Source organism: Egretta garzetta, unplaced genomic scaffold (assembly GCF_000687185.1).
Source record: "Egretta garzetta isolate BGI_Z169 unplaced genomic scaffold, ASM68718v1 scaffold365, whole genome shotgun sequence".
Taxonomy (NCBI): Eukaryota; Metazoa; Chordata; class Aves; order Pelecaniformes; family Ardeidae; genus Egretta; species Egretta garzetta.
In genome coordinates, this window is record NW_009259602.1 from 971,818 (window position 1) to 986,375 (window position 14,558).

The window sequence follows — 14,558 nt, forward strand, 5'->3', positions numbered from 1 at the left end:
TTAAAGTGTGACAACTCCAATCCTGGACAAATTCAGAGCCAGACTGCAGAGAATATGAAATATAGCCCATCAGATTCTGAGTTCCCCTAGCTCATATTTAAAATTGCATATTTTCTGAGATTTTCACACATCTAAACATTAAGTTTGGACTGTAGAGACTAATCTTGCACTGAAACCCTCAAGACTGGGCTCTGAATGGAAGCTGTTTTTTATTTTTTTTTTTAAACTACGCACCTGCATTAAAAAATTGTCAGAGCTTCAGAATGTAGAACACCTACAATTCAAATGGACTTCAGAAGAGTACAAGTGCTCAGCTGTGTGGGAAAATTAAGACCCATTAATTTACTGGAGCATCTAACACTGAATGCCTAATACTGTTGAAATCTGGCTTGAGGGTTTTGCCTATTTTTTGGTTTACTCTTTAATCCTGGGTACTGAGGAGAGATTTTCAACAGTCACTTCAAGCTATAATACGTTTGAAGACTTTTACTGTCTGTTCTCTGTCTATTCTTCAGCAATGGTTGCAGCACGCGGACCATGAGATGCAGATAGTGAGCCTTATCAGCATTTCCCTGCAAGGCAATAAACAAACAAATATTCAGCTCAATCTACATGCTAAGTGTTCCTTCTAACGCCACATATTTATTGCCCTATTTTCTACTTGGTTTTGGATGAGCAAGGAGTTTTGCAAGCAAGAGATTTTGCATGCAGAACTCTGGAGTTAATCTGAAGTCTCTTAAGTCACTGGGCATCTTTTCCACAACCATGGATTGTTAGATAGCAATGCAAGGAAAGTACTGGAGCTAGCTGCTACGCTACAGCTCTTAAGTTACAAAGACCCCAACTAGGTAAAGTCAATTTCCTACCATGAAATACCTTTAAGAATGATGTTGGAGAGGTCCAAAGATGACAAGGAAAAAAGTTCAGAAAAGTTATCTGGTGACAAGGGACTGGGCATTCTTCTTGGAGCATCCAGCAAACTGTAACTCTGTACAGATGAAGAAACCAGAATAGTAAATTTCCAGCATTAATAGTGATGCAGGCTTTGTATCAAGGACTTGTACTGGTTTTGACATGCAAAGCCTAGATTCTTTCCCTTGCCATAAGATTGGAGAGGGTGGCATGTTTAACAGTTCAGTCAGCAATGAGCTGGATTGAATTTTTTTTTTTTCTACTGTATTTTATCTCCTACAGAGCATAACTGTTAAAAAGATAGGTTCCTAAATGACTTGAAATGTGGCTTTGCATCTATTTCTAATTGAAATCTTATTATATTATTGGTATCTGTATAAGTACACTGGTGGGAACTCTTATTTGACAGACTCAAAAAAGACCGTAGAAAAGGTAAAAGGGCTGTAACGTTTAAGCACTGAATATTTGCTTAATCTTGGATAAAAATACTTTAATCTATGGTGGATATTGCATTATTTCAATAGAGCAGAATTTCACCCTAGAAACTTAGTCCTCTGTTAAGCACTCAAGCTTCTGCTTTCTGGTGTTGGTGTCTTGTTCCCAGCATGAAAAATTTAGCGAGAGATGCCGATACCTACTGGATAATCTGGTTATCTTTTGGCCCAGTAATGTAGGGTTTTGGGTAGTTTTGGTGTTGAATGTGTGTGCTAAGGGACAAAGAAAACGAGTTTTTTATCTTTTAAGAAGCTGCTGAAGCTGATTGAATATAGTGGCAATACCTGGGCCTGTAGCATTCCTTTATCAGTAGAGGAAGAATTCCCCTGGTGTTGTTTCTGAGATACCTCTGTCTGGCTTGGTGTGCTGCAAAATGTTGGAAGTGAAGGTACTGTTGCCAAGAGGAGTTTGGACTGGGGACAGGTGTGAGCAGTATGCTGGCAGCACCTCCACGCAACTGGACTGCTCTAAATTATAGCAAATACAGCTAGAGCTGGGATGGGACCAAGTGTGGGAAGAGCTCGTATAGTGCTTTTTCCCTGAAAAGGGGATTTTCTGCCCCATGCAAGATAAGGCATGCTGGGAGCCTCATCTACTGGGTTTACAAGATGGTAAAGCTTACATTACTGCGTTTAGTTTCTTGGGTACAAATGCTAGAGTTTGTATAAAAGTAGCTATAGATAGTTACCTCTTGAAGAACGTTCTGCCCCTTAAGTTTATGATTCTGAAGCAAACACATGAGTTCTGTGTTATCCTCAATTTTTAAACAGGTAGTGGCAATTTGACATGAATTTAGTACCTGCAAATGACAGTGAAACGCATGATTGCAAAAGAATAAGAAAACCTAAGGCCACAATAAACAGCCTGCTGCTAGTCCTCACCTGCAACTCAGGCTTTGCTCCCATTTGTAATAAGCAGTTAATTCCCTCAAGAATTTGATCTTTGCGTAGCCTGAGAAACCTTCCCAAGTCAGTATCGGTGTCAGTTTTTTGGGATTCCGTAACTAAGACAGTGTGGGCAAAAGCAGCACAGTGTAGCGGTGTTAAACCTGAACAGAACAGACCACAGAAAAGTCAAACAAATCTAGTGCTTGAACACCTCACTGGAGGAAACCACCCCACACTTGGCTAATCACGAGGGGGTGTCCTTTTAAGACTGGCTCTCCTCCTAGATCTTTTAGTTTTAGACATGAAATTGAACATTCTTTGGCCTACCTAAAATCTGTAGTCTGAAACTGTTGGAGTCTACACTAAGCATCTATGTGGTTAAGCTTTTCCTCTTACCATAATGGTCAGTCAGATTCACTTCCACACACATGCCGTTGTCTTTGCAATTTTTCAAAACCTGAAGTGAAGAAGATTGAGATAAGTCCTGATTTTTGGCAGGGCCAAAATACCCCCCTCCTCACCCAGCTCCATTTTACCTTCATCACATCACACCAAAGCTAATATTCAGGTATGGAAAACCCTTGTATATTTTAAGCAAAAGGATGTGCATTTATTGTGTCTGCTCTACCTTTGCACATGTCTTTGTACAACATAAATGACCAGCTTACCTCTAAAACTCTCAGATATCCATTCTCTGCACACAGGTGGAGTGGAGTTTTCCCAAAACTGTCCTGTTCATTGACATTAGCTCCTAGGGATATCAGGTCACTCACCATCAGATGTTGGTTCTTTTCTGCAGCAAGATGTAATGCAGTCTAAGAGGAGAAGAATGGGAGAAACTCGTTGTGAAAGGCAAAAATAGTTTTAAAACAACAGCACTTGTTAGAGAATGAGGTGGAGGGTTGGGTCTCTGTGTTCTATTCCCCTTTATGCTAATACTTGCTCTACATAGATCTTTTACTCTCTGTTTTCCTCTCTTTGCGAGGACAGCAACCACACCTTGTCCAAAAAAGTGCTTGGTGCTTGACTGGGGTTTGAAAGGTGTTTGCATGTGATAGAAAATGACCCTATTCTTGGCAAGTTAGCACCCTACCCGTTTCTCTGCATCCTTCTCATTGATCTTATTTAGGGATGCAAATCTCTGTGCAAGTGCGTAAGTCAGAGCTCTTCTTCCCTGAGCGACAGCCTTGTGCAGCAGCCTGGAATAGAACACAGTTTTAAACAATTAGAAGATAAACCAGTGGTTAAAATACTCAGAAGTAACAGTGAGAATGTATTTTAAAGCATGAAATGTTGAGGTCGCAAATGCCAAAATCTTGGGATATTTAAGTGTTTAATTGACTTAGTCTCTGTATTAAAAATGGAGTTGCTGATTTTGTCTGCCAGGATTTCTTGGTCCTCTCTTCTTGCTATTATGCCATTTCTCTCCTCTCCAGGAGCTGCTCCATGATTCCTTTTTGCTAACAATCTCTATTTTCTCCTCCTTTTTTAAAGTGTTCTTCAGTACAGGAAAAAGTGTAAGATACCTAAAAGAGAGAAGGGAAACCCTCCTCTTGCACTTACAGTTCGGAAATACTTCTTTTCTTTTAATACTTCTAATACTTCTCTTTCTTTTAATTCAGCTCTGTGAAGCTTAATTTCTTCTCTGTATTCAGTCTCACTGAACTACTCAGGATAAGTGTTTCTCCTGAATTTCATCCTAAAAAGAGACTTCTTTTTTTTCCTTGTAAATTTGGGCATGTCTTGCTGTCTTCCTGGAGGGAAAAATAATGCAGGCATCAATTTTATTTATTTATTTATTTCCCCTTGTCTTGTAGCATGATATCCTTGAAGATGTCTGAATAACTGACATTTATTGCTGTTTCTGGGGAGCCTTTTGTGGGTTTTTGACAAGGTAACTGATATTGTTCACCATTCAGTAGCACTCAGAGTTGGCTTATTTTGTGTGTAGACCTGCGTTCATAGGTTCTTTTCAGCATGTAATCTGATGTTAAAATATTTCATAGAGGTAAGTGGGCTGCTGTGAATTTTAAATAAACATGGTAGTAAAAAGTCTTAATTTCTTAATTGTGATTAATTTTGTTCAGGTCAGAATTTTTTCTGTATTGTTTAAAAAATATGCAGGAAAAGGTAGTGGGTGGCTTATAGTAATCCTGTAACAGTTACATTACTGCTGAAAAGCGAAGTCTGTAATTTTATTATTGCACTGAAAATCATTATTCTGAATGGAACACGGTACTTCATGGAAGTTGATAGTGCTGTGTTTAGCTTTCCCTGTGTGGTTTATAAATACTTTAAATTTGGAACAGGATTGTCTATATGGAATTAATCTCTTTCCCACCAAGACTAGGACTGTTTATAAGTTTGTTATGCTTTCTGTCAATCTGATTTGATACCAGCTTCCCCAAACTAGCTGAACTGTATGGAACCCAATAAGACTTTTTTTTTTTTCATAAACTGCTATTTTCTCTATAAGCTTGCCATTCTAAGGAAAATGGGATCAGTAAAACCTTTGCTTTCATTTCATTTCTAACAAAACAGCCACTCCCAGTTCTTTGGAAGTCTATGCTCTAGACTAGCAGCATATGCATGTTTTGGTGTAATCCTCCCACCCTGTTTTATTACAGCTAATAATACAAGTAATTATCCTGAAAGTGTCTGCAGCATGGAGATGTTCTCTTTTGCATATCTTTTTTTTTCAATAGCAATTACTTGTTTTCCTTGATTTTAGTTTTCTTGTGAATACCTATATATACAACTCAGTCTTTAATATTGCTAATACTCTGAATTTGTCCTGATGTCAGCTGTAGTTTGGAAATACTACTGCAAATGCGGAATCTTTCTATTTTTACTGTCTACCTAAAAATGTGTGTACTGAGGCAAGTTTGAGTTTCCCATTAGGCAAGGAAGCCTTTGCTAAAGGTGTGCCCAAAACTAGCAGTTGAAGTTGGAGTAAAGCCTCAGGACAGCCCTTGATGCCCCAAGAAATAGAAATCAATATATTTCAACAGAAAAATTGGGAGACCTGTTGCCATTTTCATCAGGTGCAAGCAGTTTGTCCGCTGGGATATTTCTCAGTAAGCTTTCTTCCCTGTGTAGCTGGAACTGGAAGAAAGAGATAGCAGAGAGATCCTGCTGTGTGAAAGACATTGGGGTCGACTTCAAATGTCCCTCAATGTCTGGAGAGTCTGTATCAGCTCTCAGAAGCACCTCTGAACAGCCTCCTGATGGGCTATAGTGTGGAGACGTGTTCTGTGAAGAATGCCTTGGGAAATCTTTCTGGGTACTTGTACATGCATCCTGTATCCACCAGCTACTCTCTTTCTCACTTGTCCTTGAGAATATTCCTGGTGAGTTGGACTCTTGCATGTTTTTCTGATCATCGTGAAAAGAAGTGTCTATCTCTCCCCTCAATACTGAGTCGAAATCTTTAAAACAGCAATATGAACGCAACTTGGTTAAGCTGTGGCGCCTTTCTTGCAGGCCACCAGCTGCCTGTTTTCGTCCTCCAGTTTCCCACCAAGAGGCTTGTAGATCTGTGGAGAAGCTCTGCCAAAAGCCACCTGGCACAGAATGCAGAGACTCCTTCTTCAACTGGCTTTTGTTCAAATCTTCCTGCAGTACCTCCACCAGGATATCAAGGTCCTCTAAGCCTTTTAGTGTTTGCCCAACGCTCTGCTTGCTCTGAAACAGCAACAAAAATGGGGAGGGCAGAAGATGGGGGAGGGAAATCAGACATGAAGTGTCCTGTTCTCACTCAATGATATAACATGAAATATGCCTGAGGAGGCTGGCAGCACAGAGTTGAAGGTGTTATGCATACCTGTCTAAGCTGTTTCTCTGTATAAGGGTGAACTCTTCTCTTTTCTGTTGGAAAGAAAGGAGGAAATAAGCTATTGAGGGGGGGCAGACACACACATACAGAAGATATTCTCATCAGAAATTTTTCCCTATATGACATACACATGGTAGTAATGCACAGCTTGCCTGCTCCTGTAATTTAAGGGGAGCTAGGAACCAGCATGGGTCACGGACCATGGGAGGGAAGTGGTCCAGCTCTTTGGGTACCTAACAGTGATGATCCTACTAGAAAAGGAGGCTCTGTTACCAAGAGAGGAGTTTCCTAACCTGTTTTTCCTGAGGATCCTTTGGTTACCATCTTCATTAATGAGGCTTCCTGAGGAGACAAAAACCACCCAACTCAATTTGAGATGCTTGCAAGTAAGAGAAGATGAAACAGTGACAAATATTGTAACATGAACAAAGTAAATTGTGTCCTGCACTATGTACTTTACACAGCAGAGATTGCAGGTGAAAAAATTTTCATGAGTGGGTAATTCATAGCAGCCTTATAAAGATCTTTACAACAGAGCAGGTATCTGGGAGTCCACCATCTTCTTGGGCTGTTTTTGCAGGTTGTTGAGAAAACCAGGCTGCTAGAGCAAAATTGTTATTGGGTCTTGGGCCATCTTTGGCTTGATTACATGACTTATAGTATCCAGGGCACAAATGGGTTCTTGCTGTCACTGTCTTAGTAACGTTCCTAGCACAGGCCCTCATCCCATTTAAAATCTGGTATATTCTCCACCTTCATCAAAAACATCAATTTGGTGGATGGAAGAGGGCAGTGACTGTAGGTATAACCTCTCTAGAACATTGGTAGAGTTGGAGTGTGATGTGTGTACATCAGGATGCTACACCTTTGGGAGCAACTTTTCTAAACTCAAGAGGAGTCCTCACCTTGCTGTGATCTGGGTCCAGGCCTTTGGAAAGACGGATTTTTCTCAGTAATTCCCGTACTGGCATCTTTACTCTCACACCCATGTAGCGCTTCTGAGGGGGATCAGAGCTAAGTCCGGAGTCTGGAAAAGTCATAACATGATGCTTCAAGTAACATAATTCTCTGAGCTGTTACAGAATAGTGGGAGGATGAGGTAACCCTGAGAGATGGCCTGTGATTCTGATGTTCATCATCAATTGTGGAAAATTTCCACATCACCCTACATGTTCCTTAGCTCCGGCCTACTTCCTGCTTAACAACTGCTTTAACGTGTTGTTTCTCAGGCTACCACGGACTGTGGGGCCTCACAAAGGGAATTCTTTTCTTAAGAAACCAGACAAAAGCAAATCCCAAAGCTGGCTGTGGGATCTTCAGTCTGAGGCATAAGCAGAGAGCTGAGTTAACCTGCAAATTACCATGTGAAGGCCATGATCAAATTTTAGTGTGCAGGGATGGTTTCAGTTTTGAGTGAAGGAAGAGGAGAAACTGTCCCAAGTATAAATGTGCCATTGAAGCTAGAAAGAGGACAGCAGGAGCAGGGTAGCGATGCAGAAGGAAATTTGCATGGATGTTTGGGAAAAAGAAGGAAAATAAGTCAGATGTTTCTGGTTTAGACCTTTTGGTGGTGCAGAAATAAACGTACAATGTTGATACTTGGCCCTGGGCAGTTTTTCTTGGTGCCCTTCAGCTCAGGGGTGTCATCCTGACTTAAAGCACGTGATTGCTTTTGGAGAACGTCAACACTGTTTAGATTACTGACCCTCTTAGTCATATTCTAATTTTCATCTGTTGCAGTAAATCTGTCTTTGCAGTTTCCTGTCCTGTGGTTTGTTGTATTGATATCAGTGGAACAATAGGGAACAGAATTGTTTCAGAAATGAGATAGTGATGCTACATCCAATGTCTTCCTCCACTGGTGTGTTTGGAAGACAATGTGGTGTGATTCAAAGGGAAGCAATCATTTCTGTAGTGAAATGAAATAGGTTTTTGAGAATATATATGGTTGTCCAAACAAGCTTGTTTCCGTCAAAACAAGCAGCTCTGTAATTGTTTGTGTCAAGTCATCTTGCATCTTGTACTTGAATCCCCAAACTTGAAAGACTTGCCCAGATTAGGAGCTTAAATACCTTGCTGTTGAAATACCTTTTATGTAACATTGTGGCCCCCGTTGTTGCGCCCCTCCCCCACCCCTCCCCATTCCCCTGAGAATAATCTTCATTGGTATAGAATTAATTCAGTTACAGCTATTGTCATTATAAAATGATGGCTTTATTGCATTAGTTCAGGGTCTTCCCAGTTGGTTAGCACATAAAATACACCATATAGAAGGCCACTGTTCCAAACAACACCCAAGTGTTGGGAGTCAGAGCGTGGGCTACTGAGTATAAGGAGTCATCCAGCAGCAATGCTTGCTGGAGCAGAGAGAAGCTTCTCTTCCTAGCCGCAGCTCATGGCATGCAGAATGAAAACTGCACTTGTGATTAAACACACTTATGATTAAACAACACAGCAGCCTGAAATGAAAAAGGTGTATGCAGCCTGGGCAAGCAGTTTCTATTACAGGAGCAGTCAGTGTTAAGTAAAACCTGGGGTGTGTGTACCAACACCAATATTCCTCCTTGACTGAAATCTGTGTGTGTACTCTGTAGCAGCTGCTGGAGTCTGGCTGGCTAACTCCTGCGGAGGAGAACTGTGGGAGCTCAACAATGGGAAAGGTGCACCTCCCTGAACTTGGGATGTCTCGGAGTAGGCAATATGGGCATGGAAACCAGCCACACAAGATGTGGGTTCTAGTTGCATGATATTGTTTCTCTTCCCTGCTCCAGGCAAGGAGAGACTGACACCCCTTCACCAGGAGGGCATTGAATCCCAAGTAGCAGATAGTGTATTTTGAATATATATTGAATTACCATTTTGTGCTCAGATTTCTGGCATCTCTAAATGCTTAACCTATCGCTGAATAATTAGAACGCTGGAATCTCAAAAAATTGTTTCTCTCACTGCTCTAGAAATGGGAATAATTCCTTTTTTAGACTCATGTTTTGACAATGAATTATTTACTCTATTTACAGTATTTTAAAAGTCTCTCTGAAAAGCTTTATTTAACCTAATATATTACTAATATATTACTATCTTTCAAGCTATTTTACAGTAAAAATGCTATATGATTGATCAGATTACATGCCCAGATGACTCCTTGAAATTGAAGAACTTGCCAAAGGCAATGATTCACCAAACATACTTTCATATGACCTATAATGTTAATAACTATAACATTGCTGTTAGATTCAAACCCGACTTGCAATTCAGAATGTAAATGAGCAGCAAAATGCTAGAGATAAACAGAAATGATGGAATATTGAGCATCCTTTAGAAAACAGAGTAATTTCTGACTTAAGCAGTAGACCACAACGAAATAAAAACAAGACATGAGTAGGCGAGTGTGCCGTACGTCTTCGATATTATTGCCACAGAAACTTAGTGTGAGCTGCTCTTAGTACAGCTCTCTGCTAGCACAAAAGGAGTTGCAAGTCAGGGTACTTTATCACTTTGCAAAAGAAGCATAAGAGCATTGCATAAAATAGAAAATATGAATAAAGATCTGATCTTACCAGTGGGAGAAGACATCTCTTGAGGTTTACGTGAAGGAGGAGGGTAGATCTTGAGACTCGCAACATTAAGTTCAGTTAATCCAGAGTCTGGTAACGATGGGCTCTGTTGAAAATAGCTTTTAGGACTGGCAGTTTCTCCAGGCAGTGGAGATGCCTGGCCTGGGCTATAGCCACAGATTTCATTTTCACTGATGTTTTGATTGACCAGTAGTTCAGGACTCATGCAGACTGTTTGCAACATTACCACTGTGTGTGTAGAAAAAGATGAGAGGAAAACACTTATTTGGTTGTGTTTTTAAAAAAAAAAAAATCAATCCAGTTTCACATTGAGAACATGGTAATTGTATATAATTCCCCAGTGTAATTAGCCACTATGAGCTGGGTCCAGCTTCCCTCTTCTCTTTTTAGCAGCAAGTTGTTGCAGAAAAAAAAGCCAGCCTTAGAATCCCAGCAGTCACTGGAAACAGCTTTTGAGAGTTGGCTGCAGTTCTCCCTTGCTCTTTATACTCAGGTATGGCTTTAAGGACGTCAGCCTGGGAAGGCCCCACCCTCTTTCCCAACAATCTGCAGCAGCTGATGAAGAAATAACTTTTCCCAAGAAGAGATTGAGTACAAGTTGAAAAATATTTTTCCAGAAAAATTAAACTCTGGTTGATTTACTGCAAATGCCATGAGTAGGGTAGGGGAAAGCAACCTCTGACTTAGACCAGTTGACAGGATTGTGCAAACCAGTAACTGATCCTGAAGTAAATGTTTTGTGAATTCTGTTCTCAAAAAAAAAAAAAAAAAGCTGTTTTTCCTAGGCTGTGTAAGAGGACCTATTGCTCACAACCTTCATGAAGCAAAAATAAATAATCTTCCCTTAAACATGAAATTTCACCTAAGGAAAGATATCCCCTACAATCTGCAGAGCTTGGAATCTGTGAAGGGAGAGAAGTGCTGTGTGGTCCATTAAGGATAATATTGTTTCTGTTTGTGTGGGGGTTTGCTTTTTTTTGTTCATTTGTTTGCTTTTTTAGCAAGGAAGGATTCTTAAATATTGTGACAGGTGCAACTATTAAAACGCAATAGGATTAAGAATCTATCTGGAGGGGTTCTCTTCTTACAGGAAGTCTATTTCCTTGTCACAAGGAGGCTTCAGTACCAGATTTAAACTCCATTCTCATGACCCTGGGAAATATGTTTGATTGTACAATCCTACTTGTGGCTATGCCATTTCAGCTCAATAAGCAGATATTTCTCTCAAGTACCTAGTTTGGAAAAAGATTACAATGCTTATCAAATACAGCAGCTTCCTCATCTGTGTCTTGGAAAGCATTCCAGCTTTACTCCCAAGCAGAATCATCATATATCAGTCTGAGCAGAAAGCAGCCAGACTTTCTGGAGCAAGTTAAAAGAACTATGTTACGTATAGTTTAAACTGGGTAATAACTCCTCTCTACAGACCTGCACAGTCCTCTGTCTCCCACTTTCTCTGTGCATAAGAACTCCAAATGAACTCAGAGATGTTGAAAGAATTATTTAGGTATTGATCAAAGCCAGGAGATGCTTGTAGAACAAGCGTAGAATCATGAACCAATCTGCAGTGCACTGGGAAGGCTATTACATGGCTCCCTGCCCCACAGATCTCTTACTATCTAGTAGTGTTACTGCATTTAGATCTGAAAAAATATGAATGCACAGGGGAGAGGCATGGCTAAAGCATCTAGATCTTTGCACAGCTGCCCATGATTCCAGCTAACAAGGGCAAGGCAACTCTCTCTTATTCCTGTGGAATCCTCAGGGCTCTGTTGGTCATGGTCACCAATTATAGAGGTGTAGGGAGCCAATATTCCAGTTTCTTCCTTAGTGGATTGTGACCAGTTTGCTTAAGGGAAATGGTTTGTTAAAAGATCTTGTAGAAGTTAAAAGGTTATTTACCTTTATGACATTGGGACAGCCACAAAGAGTGTCTATTTTTAACTAAGGACACATTCTGCTCTGCTTTGGTAAATATTTTCCTCTGTTTCACCTGCTTTGCCTTGTTGACTGCATGAGTCTAAAACAAGCTGCAGCCAGGGTCCAGTTCCTTAGTGACATGAAACAGTATGTTATGCTGTAAATGGTACTGTTCAAATCAGTAGGATGAGGCATCATTTAAGGAACTACTCAACACTTGTATAGGTGGGAGAATTTGGCCTACTGCAAACAGGAAATTACCGTGGTGAATCATTGCATTTGTTGGGCGGTAAATCACACTGGAGATTTCTCTTTCTGTTCTCTTCCATACTCCAACCCATATATTTGATTGTTTTCACTGCCTGTTTATAATAGGCTATCACATTCACAGTGAAAGCAGGAATTAATTTTATGGTACAGAAAGGACCAAAATGCATCCTTGCAGCCCTGAGAAGAGAAGCAGATTTCCAAAACTAGAAACAAAAACCTTGGAATGTGGCCACTACAAGAAACAGTCTCCAAGGCTTTGTATTTGTTTAATTACTTGTTGGGAATCTTGTGGTTCTTCTGCTTCCAACTTCAATAGGTACCTGATATTTTAAGTTAATACTTTGTTACTCTAATTTCAAATAGCTCTTACGAGCCTTGTTCTATAAACAAGTACTACTGGAAATGAGCTGTCCGTTTACAGCTTCATCTCTGTCTTTTCAATAGCAGCTTTAAATTTGGACCTGGTAATAATGCTATGTCATGTCCTCCTGCATATGTCGTGGCAAGGCAAGTTTCAGCATGCGCAGCAAGCAGAGAGATTGTAAATATAGCTTTCTAGGATCTGTAGATACTGCTTCTGTTGGTACCTCTTGATTCCTACAGCTATGGACAGAACTGTTTAGCTCATTACCCAGTGAAACCTGGGCTGGTAAAAGTATTTTCTACCCAGGGGCATAGAATATTTTCATTATCTTCCACAGCTGCAATGCTTTCTGCTTTTTTAACCTACCTTGTGCTATCTATCCTAAGAAAGGGAATGCATTTCAAGCACTGAAGATGTAAGAAATGAGGCTACAAGTATGAATATTTGGGTAAAGATCTTCAGTGGTGGTCATCTGGGGAAGCAGATGAAGTCAAAACAGAGGTTTGGTCATAAACAGAACTGTCTGAGCCTTTCTGAAAGACTGGTTTGCACTTCCCGTCTTCTGCTCATGTTCCCCTGTAGGAAAAATTGCATGCCAGATCTTTGTGTTGGGGGATTTTTTTTCTTCACCTTTTTAGGTATGCTGATGTAATTACTGGCATACTGATTTAGGTATTCTAATTACTGATGTAATATTTTCAGCAAAAATGGCCGTCAGTTCCTAGTGGATAACTGTAATTAAAGCAATTCCTTTCCAACTGATTTGTGATGGGCAGCTCTGCAAATCCTTCTCCATGTAAACTTTCTGGTTATGCTGCCAGGGGGTAGAGCTCCTTTTAGATCTTTGGATGTAGGATGAATGCTCTCTAGCTTCCTTCATCCCTTGTTGCTACATGTTTCTTTAGTGCACACACCCACTTTAACAGCATTTGCTGGGCTAGGTGTTTGTCTTTCCCTTTAGATGTTGTTTTGCCAACTGTTAACTCACCTGACTATGAAATCCTTTGTTGAAAATGTTTCCTTTATTAATATTCTTTCACGTATGTATGGGTCAGGAGATGGTGGGCTTAATCTGCACTAATGTAGAAAGCAAGCATAAGGCTTTCCCCTGCATGTGCTTTCAATGTCTGATTAGAATACAAATAAAGTATCAACCATATGCATATAATTCTCTTTAAAGGTGAATGTCGTACTGTGTAAGTAGGTCTTGAACTAAACTGATGACTAGTAATTTAAAAGGCACTCACTGAATAACGAAGCTGTACAAAATTCCTCACTGGTGCAGAACATGCATAGATCTTTCTTTCTTCTCAGTATCTCTCCTGGGAAGCAGTGCTCTGTTGCAGAGGTTCCATTTGCATTCCCTCAATGGAAAGCTTAAATTATGCTATACTCTAGATGTGTATACTTCCAACAGCTTGTCTCCATGTTGGCAGTGAAACGGGGTTGTGACATTGGTATGGAGTTCATCTCACATTTTCTTATCTGGGATGTCTGCTGACGGTGGCCTGTATACGATGCTTTAGAAAGCAACAAACTATAATGACAGATGTCAGTGCTGAGCAAGTGAACCTGAGCAGCTCTTAGTCATTTTGATGACCGTGAAATATGAACTCCACACCTCTTGCTGCAGTAGAAAACTGTGTTGCAAGACAAAATTAATTTCTCTTGCTCTCCTTAGAATGCCTGTTCTGGTAACTGATGTCCGGCTTTCCTATGGCTTTGAAATCTTTAGATTAGTTAGGTGAAAAATGTACTTTCGCTTAGCGGTGGTTATTTTCTTTCAGTAACCATTCATGCTGTGCTTTGCCTTTAGATGACAGAAATAGAACATAGGACATGGTTTTCACATTGTGCCTTCTAAATGCATTCTGCCTTTCCTCAGGGATGCTATTTGATGTATCTAATCTACGCTATCCCTAGTAATGCCATCTTTCCTGAGAAGGGAGGATACCAGAAGGATTCCTGTTTATTTGCTCAGTTCTGACAGAGCTTATCTCTGTCCCAAAGAAGTCATGCTGCTTGCTTTGCACAGATAGCTGTGTTTGTCCACCCATTTCATACAGCCACGTATCTGAAGGCTGAAGGCATCAGAGCTTGTGAAACTGTCTGAAGTCTGCAGAATGATCGTCACTGTAGAAGATGAAAATATATAGTGAAGGCAGGAGAGTAAGAGTGGGTTGCAGCTGTAATGGAGGTATAATTGACAACATCATTGTCGCTTTTTGCATGATTTTTATTGTAAATTCCCAAGAATTGTCTGTTACTGACTCATCTTTAATGATGCTCCATGGTTACTT

At 40.3% G+C, this 14,558-nt stretch overlaps 1 protein-coding gene across 1 annotated transcript; it reads right to left on the reverse strand.

Moving 5' to 3' along the window:
* Window positions 1-862: 862 nt before the first annotated feature.
* Window positions 863-9,927, reverse strand: LOC118452248. The gene is made up of 11 exons (XM_035893930.1): window positions 9,687-9,927; window positions 7,035-7,156; window positions 6,423-6,471; window positions 6,118-6,161; window positions 5,320-5,978; window positions 3,388-3,493; window positions 2,963-3,109; window positions 2,691-2,751; window positions 2,289-2,455; window positions 2,096-2,206; window positions 863-988 (listed from the first exon to the last, which is right to left on the reverse strand). The coding sequence occupies exons 1-11, from the start codon at window positions 9,925-9,927 to the stop codon at window positions 863-865; spliced, it is 1,833 nt and encodes a 610-aa protein (XP_035749823.1).
* Window positions 9,928-14,558: the final 4,631 nt, after the last annotated feature.

Bases quoted from the DNA above. Each gene is read 5' to 3' on its own strand.
- LOC118452248 (XM_035893930.1), bottom strand. From the start codon at position 9,927: ATGTTGCAAACAGTCTGCATGAGTCCTGAACTACTGGTCAATCAAAAC. The intron at 6,162-6,422 runs GTTAGGAAACTC...TCTTTCCAACAG, and splicing joins AGGATCCTCAGGAAAAACAG to AAAAGAGAAGAGTTCACCCT. The intron at 2,752-2,962 runs GTAAGCTGGTCA...TCTTCACTTCAG, and splicing joins GATATCTGAGAGTTTTAGAG to GTTTTGAAAAATTGCAAAGA.